This window comes from Rhinopithecus bieti, unplaced genomic scaffold (assembly GCF_001698545.2).
Source record: "Rhinopithecus bieti isolate Rb0 unplaced genomic scaffold, ASM169854v2 scaffold_6708, whole genome shotgun sequence".
NCBI classification, from domain to species: domain Eukaryota; kingdom Metazoa; phylum Chordata; class Mammalia; order Primates; family Cercopithecidae; genus Rhinopithecus; species Rhinopithecus bieti.
Window position 1 is genome coordinate 853,242 of NW_016806329.1, and position 21,201 is coordinate 874,442.

The following is a 21,201-nucleotide window of genomic DNA, read 5'->3' on the forward strand; positions in this document are numbered from 1 at the left end:
GTAACCTCTCCTTTCTCTCTCTCGCTCCCTGCCTCACCATGTGACAAGCCTGCTCCCACTTCACCTTCTGCCATGATTATAAGCTTCTTGAGTCCCTCACCAGAAGCAGATGCAGGCACCACACTTAGTGTACACCCTGCAGAACCATGAGCCAATTAAACCTCTTTTCTTTATAAATTACCTACTCTTGGGCATTCCTTTAAGGTAGTGCAAACGGATTAATACACTCCCATTTCCCAAATGTCGCTGATATCACAGTATTGATCTGGTCATTCATATTATTATTCATTTAATAATATGCGCCAAGCACTATCCATTGAGATACCCAAAAGAAGCCTAAGACTTGAAAGTATAAGAGGTGGACGGTTGATAACTTTGGCTATCCTAGAGTATTTTTGTTTTAAAAAGGGTTGGTTAACAGAGTTGACCAACAGTTTACAGGGCAAATACTTCTGCTTATTTCTGGGGTTTTAGCTTTTGAAAAACCTTTCACTGTTTTCCCAAAGGATAAAATGATTGGATTAAATATTAAACCATTCCCCGCCTTTGACGCTTCCAACAATACTTTGGCAGGTATCTCTGGAGTTCACAGGGCTCAGTAAAAACACTGCTCAGTGAGACAGCACAGGCTGGAATGCTATACATTATGGAAACTTTAAAACATCAGTTAGCAAGTATATATTTATTATCTAAGAAAAACTTTTATAAATACTCAGCAAAACAAATAATCACTGAGAATTTGTTATATCCATTAAAATTTTTAATTGCCTAATTACTTTAAAAGTTGAGGCTGGGTGCAGTGGCACATGCCTGTAATCCCAGCACTTTGGGAGGCCGAGGTAGGCGGACCACGAGGTCAGGAGATCGAGACCACGGTGAAACCCCGTCTCTACTAAAAATACAAAAAATTAGCCAGGCATGGTGGCGGGCACCTGTAGTCCCAGCTACTCGGGAGGCTGAGACAGGAGAATGGCCTGAACCCGGGAGGCAGAGCTTGCAGTGAGTCGAGATCTCGCCACTGCACTCCAGCCTAGGCAACAGAGTGAGACTCTGTCTCAAAAAAACAAACAAACAAACAAACAAAAAAAACCCAAACGTTTTGATTAAACTTGTAAGACAAGCTAAGCCTATTATTTACATAGTAAAAATAGCTATAGATACTAAAATCAAACATGAAACTATTTGAACTATCACTTAAAGATGCTTTGTGTGAGAATTCAAGTTCTCTTTTAAAAAGAAAGTACATCAAGAATTATTTTTCTCTAGTACAAAAAACTGCTTTCCAAATGATTTATGAATAATAGAAATCCTATAATGCTGTCTTTTTCAAATGCCAGACAGAGATCCACTAACAAGTCATGTGATCAGTTTAGGATGAGTACACTGAATATGTTAAGGATAATAAGTACTGTATTACACACCTGAAACTAAACAATAAGTGGTGATATGAAGATGTATTTCTTCTTATGGGCCATAGTCAAAAAGTTTGAAAACTATTGCCCTAACGTGAGCAATTTGGAATCTGGGTTTATGCAAGGCATTTTTGGAGAAATGTTAATATTTTGTATTTATATTATTATAATGTCTTAAACACAGCAAGAGTTATACCAATATTTACACATTGAAGTATTTGGGTTTCAAATATGTAAGTTGTCTTAGAACTCTAAAATACTTTGATATTCATGTGTTCATAACTTAGATAAATGAATTTTCTTCTCAAAGAAGTTCTCAACTGTATGTATGATCCTAAATCAGTATTACTAAATAAATCACAGGGTTGGGTTAACTATAAGGATTAGGCCCAAGTTACTTCATAGGGGTGCTGTAAAACTGAGTAAGGTTTGATACAGATACAAGATCTTCTTTTACTGTAAAATATAAGACTTCTTATATGGACATACTACATGGAATAAGTTTTTTCAAGTTTTAAAAGACTCCTGTAACTCCTATGACTAAACTCAAAGCCCACCCTCTTCCACTGCCACAGGTCTTATTATGTTCTTTTCACAAAAGGAGGTAATAATGACTAATACTTTTCCTTGACTCTCATTTGAGAGGTAGATGATGACTGTTTGGGGTAACAAACAACAACTTTCTTCTCAAGAGGTCAAGCAGGATTTCTGCACAGTTCCTGATGTTGAAGCATTTACAAGATTTAGACACAAAACCATAAAGAGATGAAATACTCCTCAGCAAACAACTACAATTATGTAAGTTCATATTCAGCACAACCTATCCAAGGATTATTGTAATTTCCTTACTTGGTACTGACTTTTCCCTTAAAGTTAGGTGAGATAAATTTCATTAATCTTTGCTTTCTTCCATGTACTCTCCTAAAACTTCAAAAGGGAGGGGCCTTAACAGGGTGAAGGATGACTCTGTTGCAGTTCATTTTCTACAGCACCACTGTCCAACAGAAATATAATGAGAGCCAAAAATGAAACCATATATATAATTTTAGATTTTCTAGTAAGATGTGCTAACAAAGTTAAACATTTCAATATTTTATTCCACCCAATATATTCAAATTATCATGTCAACATGCAATCAACATATGAAATATTGGTGAGATATTTTATATTTTTCATAGTCTTTGAAATCGATTGTGGGGCGCGGTGGCTCAAGCCTGTAATCCCAGCACTTTGGGAGGCCGAGACGGGTGGATCACGAGGTCAGGAGATCGAAACCATCCTGGCTAACACGGTGAAACCCCGTCTCTACTAAAAATACAAAAAACTAGCCGGGCGAGGTGGCGGTGCCTGTAGTCCCAGCTACTCGGGAGGCTGAGGCAGGAGAATGGCGGGAACCCGGGAGGCGGAGCTTGCAGTGAGCTGAGATCTGGCCACTGCACTCCAGCCTGGGTGACAGAGCGAGACTCCGTCTCAAAAAAAAAAAAAAAAAGAAATCGATTGTGTATTTTATACTGAATACATCTCAATTGAGACTTCATATTTCAATGCCCATTAAGCCACATGACTGGTAGCTACTGTATTGGACAGTGCTGTTCTAGAAACTACTCACATTAAAACATAACAGCGAAGGACCTGCACTCTTTGATTTTCATAAAACCAAAGGCAAATGAAGAAAGATTTGAACCAATCATGTTTCTGTTATACTATCAGTATGGGATTATAACACAATTTCTGTTTTATTTCTGCCAACCATACTGAACACAAACTCCTACATTCCATTTTAATCACAGAAAAGAATAACTTTGTCAAATACTAAATGAATGTTCTTTTATTCTTGTTCTCACTTGGATGACAGAAAAAATGTGTTAATTAGGCTAGCATAAAAAAGAAAAAACAGATGAAGAGAGAAAATGAGAAACATTCACAAATACTAGGATATGACCCACTGAGTAAGAACGACTTTTACTAAATATCTTTAATAAATAATTTCTATTCCCTTTGCTTGAAGACAAAACAAAAGTAAAATATTAAAATCAAGATGACCTTTCAGTTAGAAAAACCAAGATTAGTGACTTTGTGCTTTTATTTATAAAATGTGGTACGTAACAGAATTGATATATTTGCTTGTTGTAACTACTATATTTAGCTATGACAAAACACCATTTCATTTCACTACGCCCATATTAATTTATTATTAACATGATTGTGGAGTAGATTCAGACCTAGAGTTGTGAAGGAAGATAAGAAGGGGGGTCAGGGGGAAGAAGAAAGAAACGGTAATCCATAACAAAGAGAAAAATGAAAAGAGATGGAGGTACTGAGCCCATCCTCCTCCTCTGTGTTATGACTAGGATGTGTTTCCATCATTGGTCTGGTTCTGTTTGCCTTCTGAATTTCAAGGCTTCCACAGACTTTGTTTTCTAATACTGTAACACATATATTCACAGAAAAAAGTCTTCTGTCATGTTTTGAGATTTTATGAAAAGAGGATGAAGAACCTTAGTCTGTTAGATTCCTCTTTACCTGAGAAGCATGCAATTTATATGAAATGTAATACATTTTTTTTTTTTCTTGGGACAGGGTCTGGCTCTGCTGCCCAGGCTGGAGTGCAGTGGTGTGATCTCAGATCACTGCAACCTCTGCCTCCGGGGCTCAAGCGATCCTCCTGCCTCAGTCTCCTTAGCCAGAACTACTGGCACAAGCCACCACACCCAGCTAATTTTTGTATTTTTTGTAAAGATGGGCCCAGGCTGGTCTTGAATTCCTGAGCTCAAGCAATCCACCCACATCAGCCTTCCAAAGTGCTGGAACTACAGGCATGAGCCACTATGCAACACATTTCAATCTTATTTTTACCCGCGGACATACAATTGCCATCCCTCACGTAAAAATATTAAAGTCATGTGGAGACAATTTTAAATATTCAACTCTATTACATAATGTACAATGTAAGCTTTAAACACTAATACATAAAATTATTAGGGAAACAAAATAGCTCTCATTATAAACAATGAAATCATAAGATCTAACTGAATTTACTTTTTAAAATATTGATGCAAATATCTCAAATGCTTCAAAAAATTAATACAATCTAAGTGGATTTCTAGCTTCTTAATATCTACAGAAAAATTTATTGTAAGCACATGAATAAGTTAATTACATTTGTGGTTCATGACTAAGACTTACCAAGTTCTGCTAAATTACCAAATGCAACAAGACACATTTCTGTAAGAGCTGCATTTTGGCAGTGGATGCCCAGTAATTTCACTAAGGTAGGAATAACACCCATATTGATAAGCTGAGCTTGAAGTGAATCTGTAAAAACAAAAAAAAACAACAACAGAAAAGAAAGTGTTGACATGCCAAATGAACATTATAAGAAGAAAACACCTCTTATTTTCCCTACTGGAAACTCAAAGTTATTTAAATTACAGTAATAGAAAATGAAGTCCATTCATATGATTGTCTTGAACATTTTAAACATTAGTTCAGAAGAGTTTAGTTTTGAATCCTTTGAATAACCAAAAGGCATTTAGAAATAAAAATAGTTTGAAGACTATATCAAATCATTAGTTTTTTAAACAGGGTCTTACACCATTAAAAGCAGGCCTTTAATAAGTATAAACAAACATTACCACTAGTTTTGAGTGAAAAGTTAGAGTAACATTTGCATTACAGGAAATCACAGAATATGAAAAGCATGAGAAAAGTAGCAAGTTTAATAAAGACCAAGAAAGAAAAAAATCTTAGAATCCTTTAAAAACACTTTTCATAATATAAAATTAAAAGTATATGATAAATACACAAAAATGACTGGTTCTGAATATTTGCAACCAGAGCGTTCTTGATGACTGTGACTGTTAGGAAGAGATATACCAGAAAAAAAAAAAAAGTTACCTAAAATATTTTCTTTTAAAGTTTTATTTAATTATAGTGACAGATCATCTCAGTGAGAGAGAGGAAAGTTTGGCTTAGAGAGGTGAAAAGAATGAGGTTAACATGGCCTTGTCATCATTGTTTGCCTTCATTTTCTAAGAAATTAATTGACTTTGAAGTACTAAACATGCCTTGGATTTCCACAAGGGTTCTTCATGGCAATAATAGAATACCTGTAGCAAAGTTGAAGGTAAATGAACCAAAATGAAAACCAAAAGTACTGCCTTTTAGAATAAGCTAAGAAAGAAATACAAAATTTCATATGTTTATGCAAAACACTATAACTGTCCATAACTGGTTCATCCAAAGATACAGAAACGCTCTTTCAAAATTTTTTTTCTCTTTAAAATGATATGCCATTTTCAAGCTAATAATTTTCCCCAAATTCTTTTAAGTTATCTCTTTGCAATCTAAAGACAAAACTCTTTCTTACAAAAACACATGTTCCCCATAGCTCCAATCCCTTGGCAGGGTTGGCCTGCTATTTTTTTTTTTTTATTACTCTTTATAGTTCTTAATCTATAGAGAAGGAATTAGGTGGGTGATTTTCAGAAAAGAACATACAGAGTTGAGCTATCTTATATTCCAGTTCATTACTGCCTGGTGGTCTTTGTTGTTAATTATTCCTGCTTTTAGAGTGAAGTATGAAAGATGGTCAACAGAGGCTTATTGTTCCTGAAAACTGATGACTGGCTAATTACAGATAATTATCTGGTTTGGTTGTGGGAGCCCATCTATAATATAAATGGGCCTATTACCAAAATAAGAATAAAAAATAAACATGGAAAAAATGGGAGTTTATGTTTAGAGTTCAAATACTCTAATAAAACAATTTCAAATTTTGTAATGAAGTTACGAACTCTAAAAGGAGATAATTAAAATACACTCAACTAAGTCATCTGTATTTATACTTTTGATGTTAAATTTTTTTTCTGAATATGCAATTTAGTAATTAATAATTCACAACACTTAAAGGTAAAATACTTAAACAATAGTGTTATATCTATATCACACTGGTAGAATAGTTGCATTATGGTTATAGTATTTGTAATAATCATGCACCAAGGAGCTTTCCAAGTTAGAAATTATTTAGGTTACTTACCAGTAGATAGGGCTCTTTATTAGAGGGTCACCTCTGCAGATCCTTGTTCTTTAGCAGTATTTTTATTTATAAATGTATTCATTTTGATTACTTTGTCAAATACTGCAGAGCTGATGAATCATTAAATTTCGGGTATGTAAGCGTGAGCACTAGCGCATGCATTGAATGTGAGTCAAACTCCACTGTATGTCTGCATATATGTAAGCATCACACACCCCCTCAGTTCTGTTGGTACGAACTATAAAAAATCCAACAGTCCAGGGACATCAGAGGAATAACACATTTTATGAAGAAGATAACAGAAGAATACCACTTAGAAGATAATGCTCTTCATGTTCTGCTAACTTGGCATATCTATCACTTTTCTGGACTGCTTTTACAATGTTACAAATTTTGGTTCCAGGTAAAAGAGGGATGAAAAGTCAAGAAATGTTATAGTGCTTAATACAATCTTTGGCATACAAATTGAAGCAGTAGTATTTGAAATTGTGGCAGACTGGGAGAAAAAGTTAGCATAGCCAAATGGCACATTGTAGGTACTGCCATAATTCATGAAAATCATGTTGCTTCATGAAAATGTGTTTTATAACTACCCAGGAGCCAAATTCATTATATCCTCACATATAACACACATATCACACAAAAGAGAAAAATATATAGCCATCCAATTGGATGAACTCATTGTGGACCAACTGGGTGCTCTCTTTTATATCTACTTCTATGATGCTAACTAAAACAATCATCATACTCAAATAATTCTAAAATTTGTTCACACTGCAGGCCTGCCATTCTACTTGTATAATGAAGGCCCAGAGGAGGAGAGAAAAAACAAAAAAAAAAAAACCACTTTAACAGGAACAGGTTGATAAAAATTTCCATTTTATGGACAAAGAGGCATCCTAGAATATGGTTCTCAAAGTGTCCCTGGAACCCTTTCAGAGGATCACACAATCAAAGCTATTTTCATAAAAATGCCAAGATTTTATTTGCTCTTGCCACTGTGTTGACATTGGTACCAATGGTTCGAAAGCAATGGTAGGTAAAACTGCTGGCACTTTAGCATGAACACCAGCAATGGTACCAAATTGTATTAGTAGGCATTGTTTTCTTTACTTTTTTTTGAGATGGAGTTTCACTCTGTGGCCCAGGCTGGAGTGCAGTGGCACGATCTCGGCTCACTGCAAGCTCCGCCTCCCGAGTTCATGCTGTTCTCCTGCCTCACCCTCCGGAGTAGCTGGGACTACAGGTGCCCGCCACCATGCCTGGCTAACTTTTTTTTGTATTTTTGGTAGACAGGATTTCACCGTTAGCCAGGATGGTCTCGATCTCCTGACCTCGTGATCTGCCCGCCTAGGCCTCCCAAAGTGCTGGGATTACAGGTATGAGCCACCACGCCTGGCCGTAGCCATTGTTTTCTTCACCATTACAGATAGTAAAACAAACTGCTACTCTGCAGCAATTTTTTTTCGGAAAATATTTTTCACAAAAATGTTATTTCTGTTAACATACAATGGGTTTGTTATTTTAAAATGAAATACTAAATAATTTTAAATATTTTCTCGATTTAAGTTTCTAATTCAGTAAATATTGACAGATATAACCCAAATACATAAACAAAAGTCTTATAGGTCTTCTATAATATTTAGACATCTAAAATCATAAGACCAAAAATTTAAGAACCGCTGTCAAAGGACTACCTAATTTTTAAAAGTTTTTTTGAGCCCAAGTCTTGCTCTGTCACTCAGGCTGGAGTGCAGTGGCGTGATCTCAGCTCACTGGAACCTCCGCCTCCCAGGGTCAAGCAATTCTCTTGCCTCAGCCTCCCGAGTAGCTGGGATTACAGGCGCCTGCCACCACGCCTAGCTAATTTTTGTATTTTTAGTAGAGACAGGGTTTCACCATGTTGGACAGGCTGGTCTCAAACTCCTGTCCTCAGGTGATCCACCCGCCTCAGCCTCCCAAAGTGATGGGATTACAGGTGTGAGCCACCGTGCCTGCCAGGACTACCAAATTTTTATAAGAGATTGGGAGGTGGGTGGGAAACATGGAAAATATTCTGAAGTTCAGTGATGTGCTTAGCAGAAGTGACAACAGGAAAAAAATAAGATAAAAGCTTAGTAGGAATCCTAGATTTTGGCACTCTGATATTTTCAGAGAAATTACACTAATAAAGCTCCTAACATCTCATCTTGCTTATTTGAGTAGAAACTCTATTTAAGCCTAAGAGATTATTCCAGATTGAGTCTACCTATTTCAGTTACTATGTAGATATTACAATTCAGTAGGTGGTGGTGGTTGTTTTTTGAAAAAGGATTAAGCAGGGGTCCTGTTTGTGTAGGATAAGTTGATATTCTTATTGACAGAAACAAATGATTCATTTGAGCATCTTTTTTGTTTACTGCCCAAAGAAAGCTTGCAAATGTTTTTCAGAGGATAATAGCTGACATCCATGATATCACGAATGTTATCAAGAGTATGACTTTTAAGTGAAAGACAAACAGGAAGAAATTCTTAGAACTAGAAATAGTTCTTGTTCTCTAGATACATTAGGGAGACTAAGTGAAGCAATTGCAAGACTATGACTTCTGCCTCCCTCAGTGAATATCAGCAACTCCAGGGGAATGTTATCAGAGCTCAACAAACACAGCAATTCACAAAAACGTAACCCAGGCCCATACATAGCAAACACTTATGTGTGAAAGACAGTCTTTAGACAGCACAATGTCATAAATGTCTGAAGACTCTGTTTTGACTGCTCCTGACACACATCACAGACAAATACTGACCAAATACAGATTTACAAAATTACATAATATCAAAATGACACAGGCCCTACATGATCTATGGGGAGGAAGAGGAAGAAAGGCACTGAGGGGGTGCAATACAGATGCATATACAAAGAGATATAAGGCAATCAACGCATGCGCTGGTGTGAACACTTACCTACCTACATTTGAATTTCAATGGTTCCAAGTTCTTCAGGTCACACTCATGGAAACTCCAAAGAATGGAGATCTGGAGAGAAGATCTCAAGTTGAGGAACCTTTTCCCCCCTGAGTTTTAAGTTTAATGTTTAAAACATTGGTATAACTAGATTATAGGTCCAGAAAAGTATGCTGAGAATTCCAGTAGCCCAACTGAAGTTACTAAAAATAAGTTTCTTAAGAAGATTATAACAGTTTACCTTGTTCCTAGGGCTCTTATAGATAGACAATATTGTAAGATTATTAAGCTTTTTGGTAAACAGAACTTAAGAATGAAATTGCCAAAACAAGACAACACAATTCAAAATACAGTCTCTACATTAGTACATACAAGCAAATAAAACTGATGAAAAGTTCTAATACAAATTGGCTAAAAATGATTTGGGCATAATAAAGACTGAAGAAAACTACCTTTGACTTAATGACTTATCTGTATTTCCAAAAAAGGATATGAAAATTAAAAATTAGAAACGATACAATAGTGAAGTAGAGCTTCAAGTTCAAGCGAGTTTTAACTCTAACACTGAAAAGTAAACTGACTTAAATGTGGCTACCAAGGGGATGATTAGTAGTTAAAAACTTTATATACTCAGATGTTTATAAAGTGGAGAATTTTATTCTAAACCTAGTATTGAGGAAATAAAACTAGATTATTTACATGTGTTTAAAATTCAATTATTTTAAAGCCTTCTTTATATCAAACATGCATGTGTTTTGCACCCAGATTATCGCTTTAATTTAAGCCCTATTATACATTTCAATGATACATAGAAATTTCAAAAAAAAAAAGTCAAGATTCACAAATATTGACAATATTGGAGGTTTAAAACAATACATTTATACATTTCTTCCTAGACACTAACAATAAAAAACCAGAAAAGGTAATTCTAAAGTTCTTTCTGGGTTCTGAAAATAAAAATTGTCTCTACATGGCAAAATTTCCCTTTTGTAAAAGTTTTAAATATAAATGGCAAAATTATATGCATGAGATTGATGTAAAACAGAAGCAACAACAAAAAAATGCCAAAGCAAAAATCATAAGAGAGATAGTAAAAATATTTTATTATTAAGAAACTTACTCATTTACTGTTCTCAATACAATGACAACTAGAGTGATTATGCCCTAATCTAGTAGATAATTTTTCCCTGTATTTACTCCAGGTTAATTATTTGCTACAGATCAACTTTTGTGACAATGAATACTGCTACAAAAAAAATTCTAAAGATATGTTTATTCTGATTAAAGAAAACTCTACGCTTTCATCTCAGAAAAAAACTGGTCTTTTAAGTTAAATGGGGTCTTTTTTTTTTTAAAGAGGACTACTGTCAGCTGTTGCTTAAGCAGCATTTATTAAGAGAAACCAATCCAGTCTCTGCTTTCATACAGCACTGCTGAGATAAAGATCACATCTACAGTAAGTATAAATTTAAGCTTGAATTTTTGTACAGCAAATTAAGCTAATGTCAAATTAATTTATATCCCAACATGTGTATCTTGCAAACATATGCTTAAAAACATAGAAATCCCTTCTTTTACAAAAGAATACATTAGCTTAAAAAAAAATCTTTTCCAGTTACCATGGGGCATTATTATAATTTAAATTTTACAGTTTAAAATTGCACAGAAGTTATTTGCAAGGCACAAATTCTGTTAACAAGATACATCTGCATATCCAAAAGCATTTCACTTTTAGTTTTCAAGTAGGACTTAAAAACTTTTTTGGTAAATAAAACAATATAGGTAGTTCAGTGTTAGTTGGATTTCACTTATAGTTAAAACAGGATTAATAATCTTTATAAAAGTTAATTTGCACATGATGCTTTTCTGGTTTCAGCACCTCTCTGAATGGACTTTGTAAGTGGCCTAAATTAGACATGCAAATACAGATATTTGGCTCTAACCTATTATTTACCTCTGATTTTAGCCTCAGCTTTTGGAAGGCCAAACAGCTCAATGCTTACTTCAACATCATTTCTGGAACCTAAAACTTTGTGCATGATCAATGATTATGTGCCTCATATCATCATATTTCAACTAGTATAGGAACACTTACAGTAAAGACCTGGTCTTTCAGATTTGTTACTATCTGAATATTTAGTTTTAAATATAGGTAAGCATTTCATGTAAAGAGAAAATTTGCGTATATGCTTTATATGTTGAAATTCTATCAGTTGAAACGTAAATGCATATTATTATATTAAAATACACCAATAATTAATGGTGATAGACATCCTGTAAGGATGAAATCAAAATCAGAAAACCAACTTTTCCACTTCAAATTTTCACAATGAGAAAAATCCTGAAAACAATACTTGATTAACAGCCATGATTAATCTTCAATCCAGACATAAAGCAAATAAAAATGAGAAAACCATATTAAAGATTGAGGAACTCCAAACATATTTTGCCCCTTCACTGCCCTCAGCTAAGTGGGCATCTATGTGGTATTATGATATTAAATGTACTATCATAATTGCAGGAGCAATCTAGAAGCTAACAATGCTGAGAAAGTATTATTCCTATAGTAATATAATGTCAAATTTTAAGTATTAGGCTACTAAACTTACAAAAAACTATAATAATTTATTTTTCTGAGATAAAATTTCAGCTTCTTACATTCATAAGCTCATTCTCTAATAGATGAAGCTGAATATAAACGCCAATACTTGACCATGTGGAATTAGATCAAAATGTGCATTTGATACACCTCTACTGAAAATCAAGCTCTCAGACTGTTCATTAAGTAACAGCATTATTATAGTAATAGTCTAGGAAGATTATCACTAAAAGCTAACCTGGTCTAATTGGTAAAATTTAATAGGTTGAATTAGCAAGAGGCACCAGAATAACTAACTGCTCTACTCCTTAGTGAAACAATTTGTTTAAAATAACACTTGTGGTAGAACTTTATGAAAGCAACCTGCTTCAGCAAACTGACTAGAAAGCTGTTGGACAAACAGCAAAATTCAGAAATTTTAAAAAAGAGAACAACAGTAAATAAAGAACAACATCAGTATAATAAAGAAAAAATAAAAAAGCCTAAGTACTTTTCAGCTGTCCAGTAAGTCTTCAACACACTTCATTTAACTCACTGGAGTATAAAGTGACAAACTGGGCTTCAAAAGATGTGAACTTAAATGTATGTCTCCCATGTCTTCATAAATAGAGGGAAAAAAAAACCCCAGAAACTACATGTAAGGTAGTATGATGGAAAATTAGTCTCATTAAGAAAAAAAGACAGTATCAGAACAAGGATCTCTGAGAGAGTAAAACTTTAAAAAAGATACAAAAGAATAAACTGCAAATATACAATTTTACCTTTTAAATTTTGTTTTGTTCTTTTTCCTTAGAGTAAGGCAAAATATTTTACTATTTAGGAAATATATACATTATTAATTAGCTTGTAACCATAGTAAGTAAACTTTAAAATAGTTCTTCCCTCATGTGAAGCCAATCATTTTCTAAACATCTAACATCTAGGAAATGCTCTTTTCACCTGTAATAAAGCATTGTAATACTGAAACATAAGGATAAACATGCAGCTCAGGCCAACAAGCTTTTTAGTTTTTAATCACGAACTAAGAAATTGTTGCTATTGACTGAAATGAAAGTAGCAGCTAAGGTTAATTACACATTAAACCATCTTTAATATGGGGAGAAGAAATACAGGCCTTTTTTAAACAAGTGAATTTAAATAATGAGCCTAATATTTAAATTCAATTGTCATGCTTCAATAATATACCACAGGTGTTACATTTCCTAAATTACATACATGGCCTCCCTTCAACCATAGCTTAGTTATCATCAGCCTATGCAGCAAATAAATATAAGAATTACCAAGCAGGTATCTCAGAGAGATTTCAGCAACTACAAAAAAAGAGAAATTAGTTTTTCAATAACGAGGAGTAATTCAAATATTAGAAAAATCGGCTCTATTTGTAGAAATCATATATACACATATCATACCTGTATATATAAAAATAGGTCAGATGAAGAAGCCATAGACTGCATATGTTAATAATTTTAGAAGATATTTTTTCCTTTCCTGATGGCATCTTTCAGTTGCCTCTACTTTTCTCTCTTATGGCATAGCTTATGTAAAATAATTAACTTTAGTGTTTAATGCTTATCGTTTACCACTTTCTTTAGAGTTATAACAGAATTTTCCTTCTCTCTGTGTCTCTAGCACAACTAGACTAAGAGAAAGAGTTAAACCCTCAATTACACTTTCCATGAGATATTTATTGATTAATTACGTCTACTTACAACAATGGTGACTACCAATAGATTCCTCAACAAGGTGGTGTTTTGGTCTTTAGCACTTTGCTTTAGATCCCTGGTTTGTTTCTATTCAAAGGTGCAATTAATTCAAGTGTACATATGCAGACTCAACACGTTTGTGGATCACCTATGGGAAATTTTAAATTACAGATCTGGTACTTGTTACTACCAGTGTGTTTTCAATGCCCCTTTCTGCTGCCACCATGTACCATATGTAGATAAGGAACATCAACTAATATAGTGGGAAAGAGTTTGTAATGCTTCTAACTTACTTAATGAAGCAAATGCATTCCAATAACATGTTTCTCTTCCAAGTATTGAATTTGCTAATGAAAATTTTAGACAACAATAAGTATCCAGAAAACTCAATCAATGAATATTTTCCAAACTCCTATGTGCTAAAACAGTGTTATATTTGAAAACAGCTGGATGACTGAACAAAATTTTCAGTCATTACTGTAATGTTTTGGCATTGGGTAACCAAAGCTAGGAAACAGATAAGTTAAGAAACTAATGAGGTTAAAATGCCTACAATTAAAGGTTTGAGTTCTTTGGTTTATACAATAACTAAAGTTGTAATGAAATGAAGGAAAAAAAATAGCAAGTTCAACACATTCCCTCAAACTGAATGTCAAATTGTCAACATGCTTTTCTATAGCCATAATTGTCAAATAGTCAGGCTATTTTCATGAGCCACAGAATCAAAGAGTGCTTTTCGCCACGTGAAAACATGTATAATTTTTTCCAAAATGGATGAATTTAAATGATTTTTACTAAACAAAGTTTTATTTGTGTTATTTAAATATTATTTTATTTATACAATATTATTGATACACGTCGTTGGCTAAGCAATTATAACTTTTGCTATTCAGATTATTCTACACTTACCTGAGTATTAAGTTTTAACTGCTTCACCAACAGGGAAACAAAAGTATATATCTAGCTCATAGCTTGAAAGTGTAGAGTCTTGAGCTAGTTTAAAACTTTTGAAACTGATAAATTATGAATCATATACAGCTTTAGCAAATGGTACAAAATGACTTTACTGAGAATTTTATAACATATAATGACTTGCATGTGTTCAGGAAACTTGTTTTATTCCCTATTTAATGGCTTTAAAAAGTAGATATGCTCTGAGTTTTACTGTATGAACAGAAAGCATCTGAATCAAGACATTCTAAGTTTCAATTTTAGGACTAATAAATAATTTGAAAATATTCTCTTCAGAGAAACTGTGTTGGTGGATTTTTGTGAACACTCTCAGTACTTTTTTTTTATCAGCATATTTAAAACATTTTATATATACAGCTAAAGAACAATAACTTCCTAACTACAGATAAGGTTTAAGTTATTGTGTCCAAGGGCAGTTAGCTTTTCTGCTACAGCAAGAAAAAGCTACTTGTCACTCAAATATTTTACTCATAAATTAGCAGAGTGTTGTATACTGATGTTCTACACAGTAAATACATATAAAACGAAACTTCACTTATTAGTGCTAATAGAAAGTGTCTCCTGAGTTTCAAAAGACTGTTATTTTTTGTTTCAGGGACTTATCTAGGTACACATGATCAATACCAAACAATCTGAAGTCAGTAAAGATGATGTAACAGTTAAGTCTTCAAACATAAATTTTAAGGAAAAGAGAAAGCAAATAATGGACATAACAATAAAGATGCTTTAATAATTATGCCAAACAAACAAAAAGGATATAATTTCAGTGAAAGCACATTAGAAGAAAAAGAAATCACTTCACAAACTAAGACACTCATGACAGACAAAATGTAAAAGGAAGTAGAGGAAAGATGATGATAGTTACAAGTTTCGCATTTGTTTCTTAAAATACTCAAGATTATGTCTTTTTTATTCGATAAGTTTTAAAAGCTGCATTCAAACTGCAGCTTTTGAAATAATGGAAGAAAAAGACCATTTGTCCAATAATATTCAGAGAAAAGTTAATATAGCTTTCTGAAATCTCTAAGTCATTTCTTGGGAATGCCTGAGCTCTAGAAAAAAGCCTACTCTTTAAAAAACACATATATATTATACAGTTAGACTGTGCACTCCACATGCTGTTAATCATAACACTTCTCTACACACTGGGATACACTATACTAGGGACTCAATCACTGCTTTGGATTGGAAATAGTGATGCATTTGAAGACCAGCCATCTGATATATTAATACTTCTATACAGATTTTTTTTAACAGCTTCCTCAAAGAACTAACGGCTAGTTTAGATGCATAACAAGACTAATTCTACTACTTCCAAAACTGGAATAACTTCATAAAATTTCTTTCATTTATATTTCTAAAACCTTTTCCCATTTAGCATTCTTCCTACTTTCTCAAATGTCCAAGCCCAAATGTAGTTAAAAGCAAAGGAAACAATATGAAAATCTGACCAATGATTTCTTAATGCAATTCAGATACCTGTGTATTATGGTTAAATTTCAATTATTTAGGAAATATGTATGTATTTTGTAGATTTCTCAGGCTCTGTCGTTTCTGTTTCTCATGTTTATATTTAGGGCATTTGCTCTTCAAAATTGATTCCACCAGAAGACAGGAAAACTAGATGTAACTGATCCTATGAAGACTACCATTTATTATTAGCTCAAGTTTAATAGGTAAGCCATTTGATCAATAAAAACGCTATTATCCTAATTCAAAGACTTAAAACTGAAAGCCCTTGGACAGGATGAGACCTGAAGATACTTTCTGTTTAGCTTCTATAGTATTAAAAATATGCAATCCAACATTTAAAACTCACATGTAACAAGCTAGATATTTCAGCTTTCTCCCCACCTCCCATCCCCAAAATAAAAGATTGGGCAGTATTTGGCCAAATCGTCATACAGAAACAACTGGCTAGAGAAGAGTGGTGGTTTTCCCCTTTCAATACGACAAGGGCTCTTCAATTTACCACAGTCCCTACCATTCACTGTTGTCACTAACATCAAGGGCCAAATGTCAGTAGCCATTTATTGTCAAGGTTTATCTTTTTTTTTTAATTATTGAGAATATTTCTTTGGACCCACAACTATCAAATGTGGAAAAAAAAATATGGCAAAAGGGCCATGTGTTTCTAGAACACATGAAAGTAAAGAATAATACTGCATGTCTAATATACAAATAAAATACGTCTCTGCCAAAATATAACAACTTAAAACGCCATTATGAAACAAACCACAGAAAGACCTTATTTGCGTTACATACCAGGAACATAACAAAATTTGAATGTCTGATCCACACAGTGATTCATATAAGATGATAAACAAACAAATGGATATTCTGTGACACCAATGTATTGGTAAGTCTTAATATCACAGATTTATATTCATTTAATTAACCATATAGGTTGTCTAAAAATTATTGACATGTCGCTTTTGCTAGGGTCTAAAATGTTTTACAGAGAAAAGAAACTGTTTACAATAATTTATTAAATTTCTAAAATGAGATCTCTGCAATTGCTCTGAACTTATTTCTAAAGCCAGATTTTATTCGAGTTTTAAAAAATTATTCAAAGTAAACCTAGCATCTAGATAAAATAATTTTACTTTTGCAAACAGTGTTCATATTTTAAAGCTACTGGTATATATATAATGAACAAAACTATTTTAATATTGTTTATTTTTAAAATGTTCATAGTAAGAATGCTTAAATCATACTATATGGCTGTGGAGTTTTGTTTTGATAATGATCAACACTGGCAGCCCTTCAAAATTAGTCCCAGTTAGTAAATTAACCATTTTACATTTTTGAAACATGAAATTTAATGTTGGCTAATTATTAATTTTATATGCCACTTATGAATAATTTGTTCACGATTTTTCAAATATTTTGTTTTGCACTATAGTAAAGATAATTTTTAATTTTTCCCCCAGAGATAAAGCAAGTTTTCAGTTTTGTTTACCATTCTCATTGCTATAGTTCATCAGCATGCCACAAAAGACAGTCAAGAGCTTCTCATTGGCGGGATCTGTTAAACTGCACAGTGACCTTAAATGGTCAATTACAATCTGTGCACCACCTGCTTGGTCAACTGCACTTCTGCCCTCATCTGTAAAACAAAGAGTTAAATTAAAAATAAAAGAAAAAAGAAATGTACCTTACAATTTCAAATACAAAACATAACAGTTATTCTTTATTTTGTGAATAAATAGAAAATAAACCTAGGCAGGACATTAAATATGTCTTTTCAGAAAAAACAAAACAAAACAAATAAACATGGAAATGGGGGTGGGATGGGGAAAAGAGACAATCACTTTTTAGGCAAAATAAGATTATTCTCATTGGCATCATACAGGAGCTAACAGAACTTCCCTGTGTCCTAGAAGTTTATGATGTGAAAACTTTCACTCCTTCTTTCACAAATGACAATACTGTGTAAGAGAAAAAAATAGAAACTAAGTGATATTCTATTGGTATAAGTTTTGTCCTTCAGGCTGAAAATCACTAAACACAACTTTTATCATTGGTTTTCAAAATCAGCTATTATCGAAGAAAACCATATAGGAACATATTATGTGTTTGATAATAGCTATTATTAAAGAAAACCATATGGTATAATTCTAAATCATAATATGTAATTCCTGAATATTAGTACTGTGGTCTTTGTTAATGGCATTTCCTATAGTCCAGGAGCATGTTTCCTTTTTCATTCTTGATTTGTTTCTTTTTTCCTTATTCCCTCTCTTCTAGGGCACACCAATATAATTCAACATTACAAAAAGTGGTCAAGTGATGGTGAAACATAACTTCCATTATGTGTCCATCTACGCTGTATAAAACAGATGTCACTTAACTGTTGGAACATATAAATAGCTTTAGACTACTTTCTAACTTTTGAACATAAGAATGAAAAGAAATTAAAAGAATATGTGTCATTCTAAATGACACCTTATATAAAATATAACCGCCCTCTAGAAGAGGTCCAAGGGAAATGTGTGAGCCATCAATGTGAGCCACATGTGTAATTTAAATTTACTAATAGCCACATAAAAAATAACAGGTGAAAAATTAATTTTAGTAATATTTTATTCAATTCAATATATAGCACTCTGACATGCAAATCAATAAATTAACAAAACATTCTGTATTATCATCTTCACAATATAGCTTCAAAATCCAAGTGTTTGTTTTCTACCCTTACAGTTACATCTCAACTCAGACTAGCCACATTTAAACTGCTCAGTAGCTAAATTTGGCTAGTAGCTACCACGTGGACTGTACTGTTCAGCTACAGAAGTGTAGAACAAAGATCAGCAAAAGAAGTGACTCACAAAGGAATTACAGCTATGAAGTTAGTTACAATTTGAAAGATTTTCATTTTCTAAATATAAGAACTGAAACTAGGTCATATCTTTATTACTGTTGCTGAATCATATTAGATGATACAACTTAAAATATGTAATTTCTTATGGTATATACACACACACACACAAATTATATAGTAAGACCTCAGAAATACTATGTTCATAATTTTGAAAAATTTTGAGGAAATCCACACTAAAATGAAACAAAACAGTTTTATCCACTTAGTTTTATCGTATTGTTATAAAGACGGAAAACAGGACCATGTGCTAATCAGCTCATCAGATCACAGAAAATTCCTATACTGCCAGAGTAACTAGCTAGAGGAACCAGCCAAGAACACTGGTCAAATCTCAGAAATCTAATTTCCAAATTTTTGTTTTCCGTAACATAGATGTAAATTATTTAAATTACTGGGCAATTTCAATGTGGATGATGTCTCAGAAAACTGAACATTAGGATTACAAATTTAAATGTTCAGACTTTCAATAATGTGAAGGTATAGTACATCCCATCCCTAAATTGCAAAGCTCGAATTTTTTTTATTCTAATTCCTGAGTAAACTGGGCTTTTGAAATATAAATTATGTATGCTTAGGACTTAGAAGAAGACATCTTAGAGAATAGCTAAACTAAGCCTTGTATTCATATACTAGAAATTTCATATACCAGGAAACTGGGGCTTAGAAACTACGTGGCACCTATTTGCAATGAACTGTGAATGAAAGCTGGCTTCCTATCCAGATTAAGCTAGTAAATGTTCAAAAATTCAATAAATTAAAATACAAACTTATTCAACAAATTTGATGCAATAAAAATACAATACAATTCAAAGCAAATTACCTATTTGTGTTTCAGAGTCACAGTGCTTTTCATCTCTTCCTTCCCTTCCACCCCCCTCCTCCGAATTGTCTATAACATAGCTTTTTAACTCATGTGTTATTGAGAATTGTTTGCAAGGCATAAACTCTTTAGTATCTCTATACTAAAAATTATGTTATTACCAAATATGAGAAGAAAAGCAAAGCATGTATTACAATAATAGTGATCTGGGTTCAAAAAATATTCACCACCACTATAGGAATGATTATACAGCTTTTTTCTTTCTTTGGACAAATCAACCTGAGAAACAAAGTAAAAGCATTTTATTAAAATATTTAATAGGATTTAAAGATTCAAAGGAATAAATGATAATATTGTGTTCCTTTAGCAAAACCAGTGACATAAGTCATCTTTAGAAGTATCTTACAACTCACTTTTTCCAGTAGTATTCAGATAACAAATCATTTTAAATACAACAGCTATTATTGCACAAGTCCATATAAATTGGTTTTCCATAGTTAACTCTATACTTCATGTTACATTATCAAGAGTATTGTTCACTTAAAAATAATTTTCAAAAGGTTCCTTATCCTAAACTTGTGTATCACTAAGTGTAAGCTCATCTTTCACTCTTCTCATAACAGCTAACCTATGAAGCATCCTGAGCTGTCACTTATAAAAATATAATTTACATCTCAATTTTCCTCATTTAACTATGAAGCATCCAACCACTGGAAAAAGTGCAGCCTACTCTTTAAAGTCCTATTAAATCCTTTAATGATGATCTTTCACACAAAGTAGTTCCCAGCACCAGTGTGATCATTCTTTACATTAGGTAAGAGCAGGGCTTTAAATCTAAAGAGTTACTGCACTTCCATTACCCTTCTGTAATCAAAAGCAAGCAGCAATAAAATCTGTGTCATGGTTATCACGTCTCACAAATGAGAAAAAAAAATGTTACCACGTTAAACACTATTACCAGGTACACCAAGGGTGAGGAAAAGACCTAAAATACAACCACTGAATCTAACTATTGTGGCATGTCTTACAGTGTATCCTAACTGGATTTTACTACGTTTCCTCCTTGTGGACAGTAAATGCCTAGTATATAGTAGGTACTCAATAATTTTTTAATGAATGGGGCTTTTGACAGATATTGATAAATTACTATTCACCTTGAGGATGGATTGTGAGACTGACACACACATATACATGCAGAGAGAAGAATTTGCTTAAAGAAATGGTGATGATTAAATATTAGCATTCTGAATTGCAACTTAGGAAGTCTAAGTCTAGTTCAATGTTCCCTCATTGCACACACTTTTTTTCTTTCTGAGATGGAGTCTTGCTC

General features: G+C 33.2%; 1 protein-coding gene across 7 annotated transcripts in view; it reads right to left on the reverse strand.

Moving 5' to 3' along the window:
• Window positions 1–21,201, reverse strand: part of RAP1GDS1 (Rap1 GTPase-GDP dissociation stimulator 1) — a 176,997-nt gene that overhangs the window by 43,779 nt on the left and 112,017 nt on the right. For 6 of the 7 annotated variants that reach the window (XR_001886304.1, XM_017875492.1, XM_017875493.1 and 3 more), the window contains exons 5-6: window positions 17,630–17,776; window positions 4,599–4,727 (exon numbers count right to left, since the gene is read on the reverse strand). Coding sequence is in view for 6 of the 7 variants with exons in the window: in XM_017875492.1 (XP_017730981.1) it covers window positions 4,599–4,727; window positions 17,630–17,776 (276 nt within the window). In the remaining variant the exon portion in view is untranslated. The remainder of the gene's footprint in view (window positions 1–4,598; window positions 4,728–17,629; window positions 17,777–21,201) is intronic. The other variant, XM_017875495.1, reaches the window with a different exon arrangement.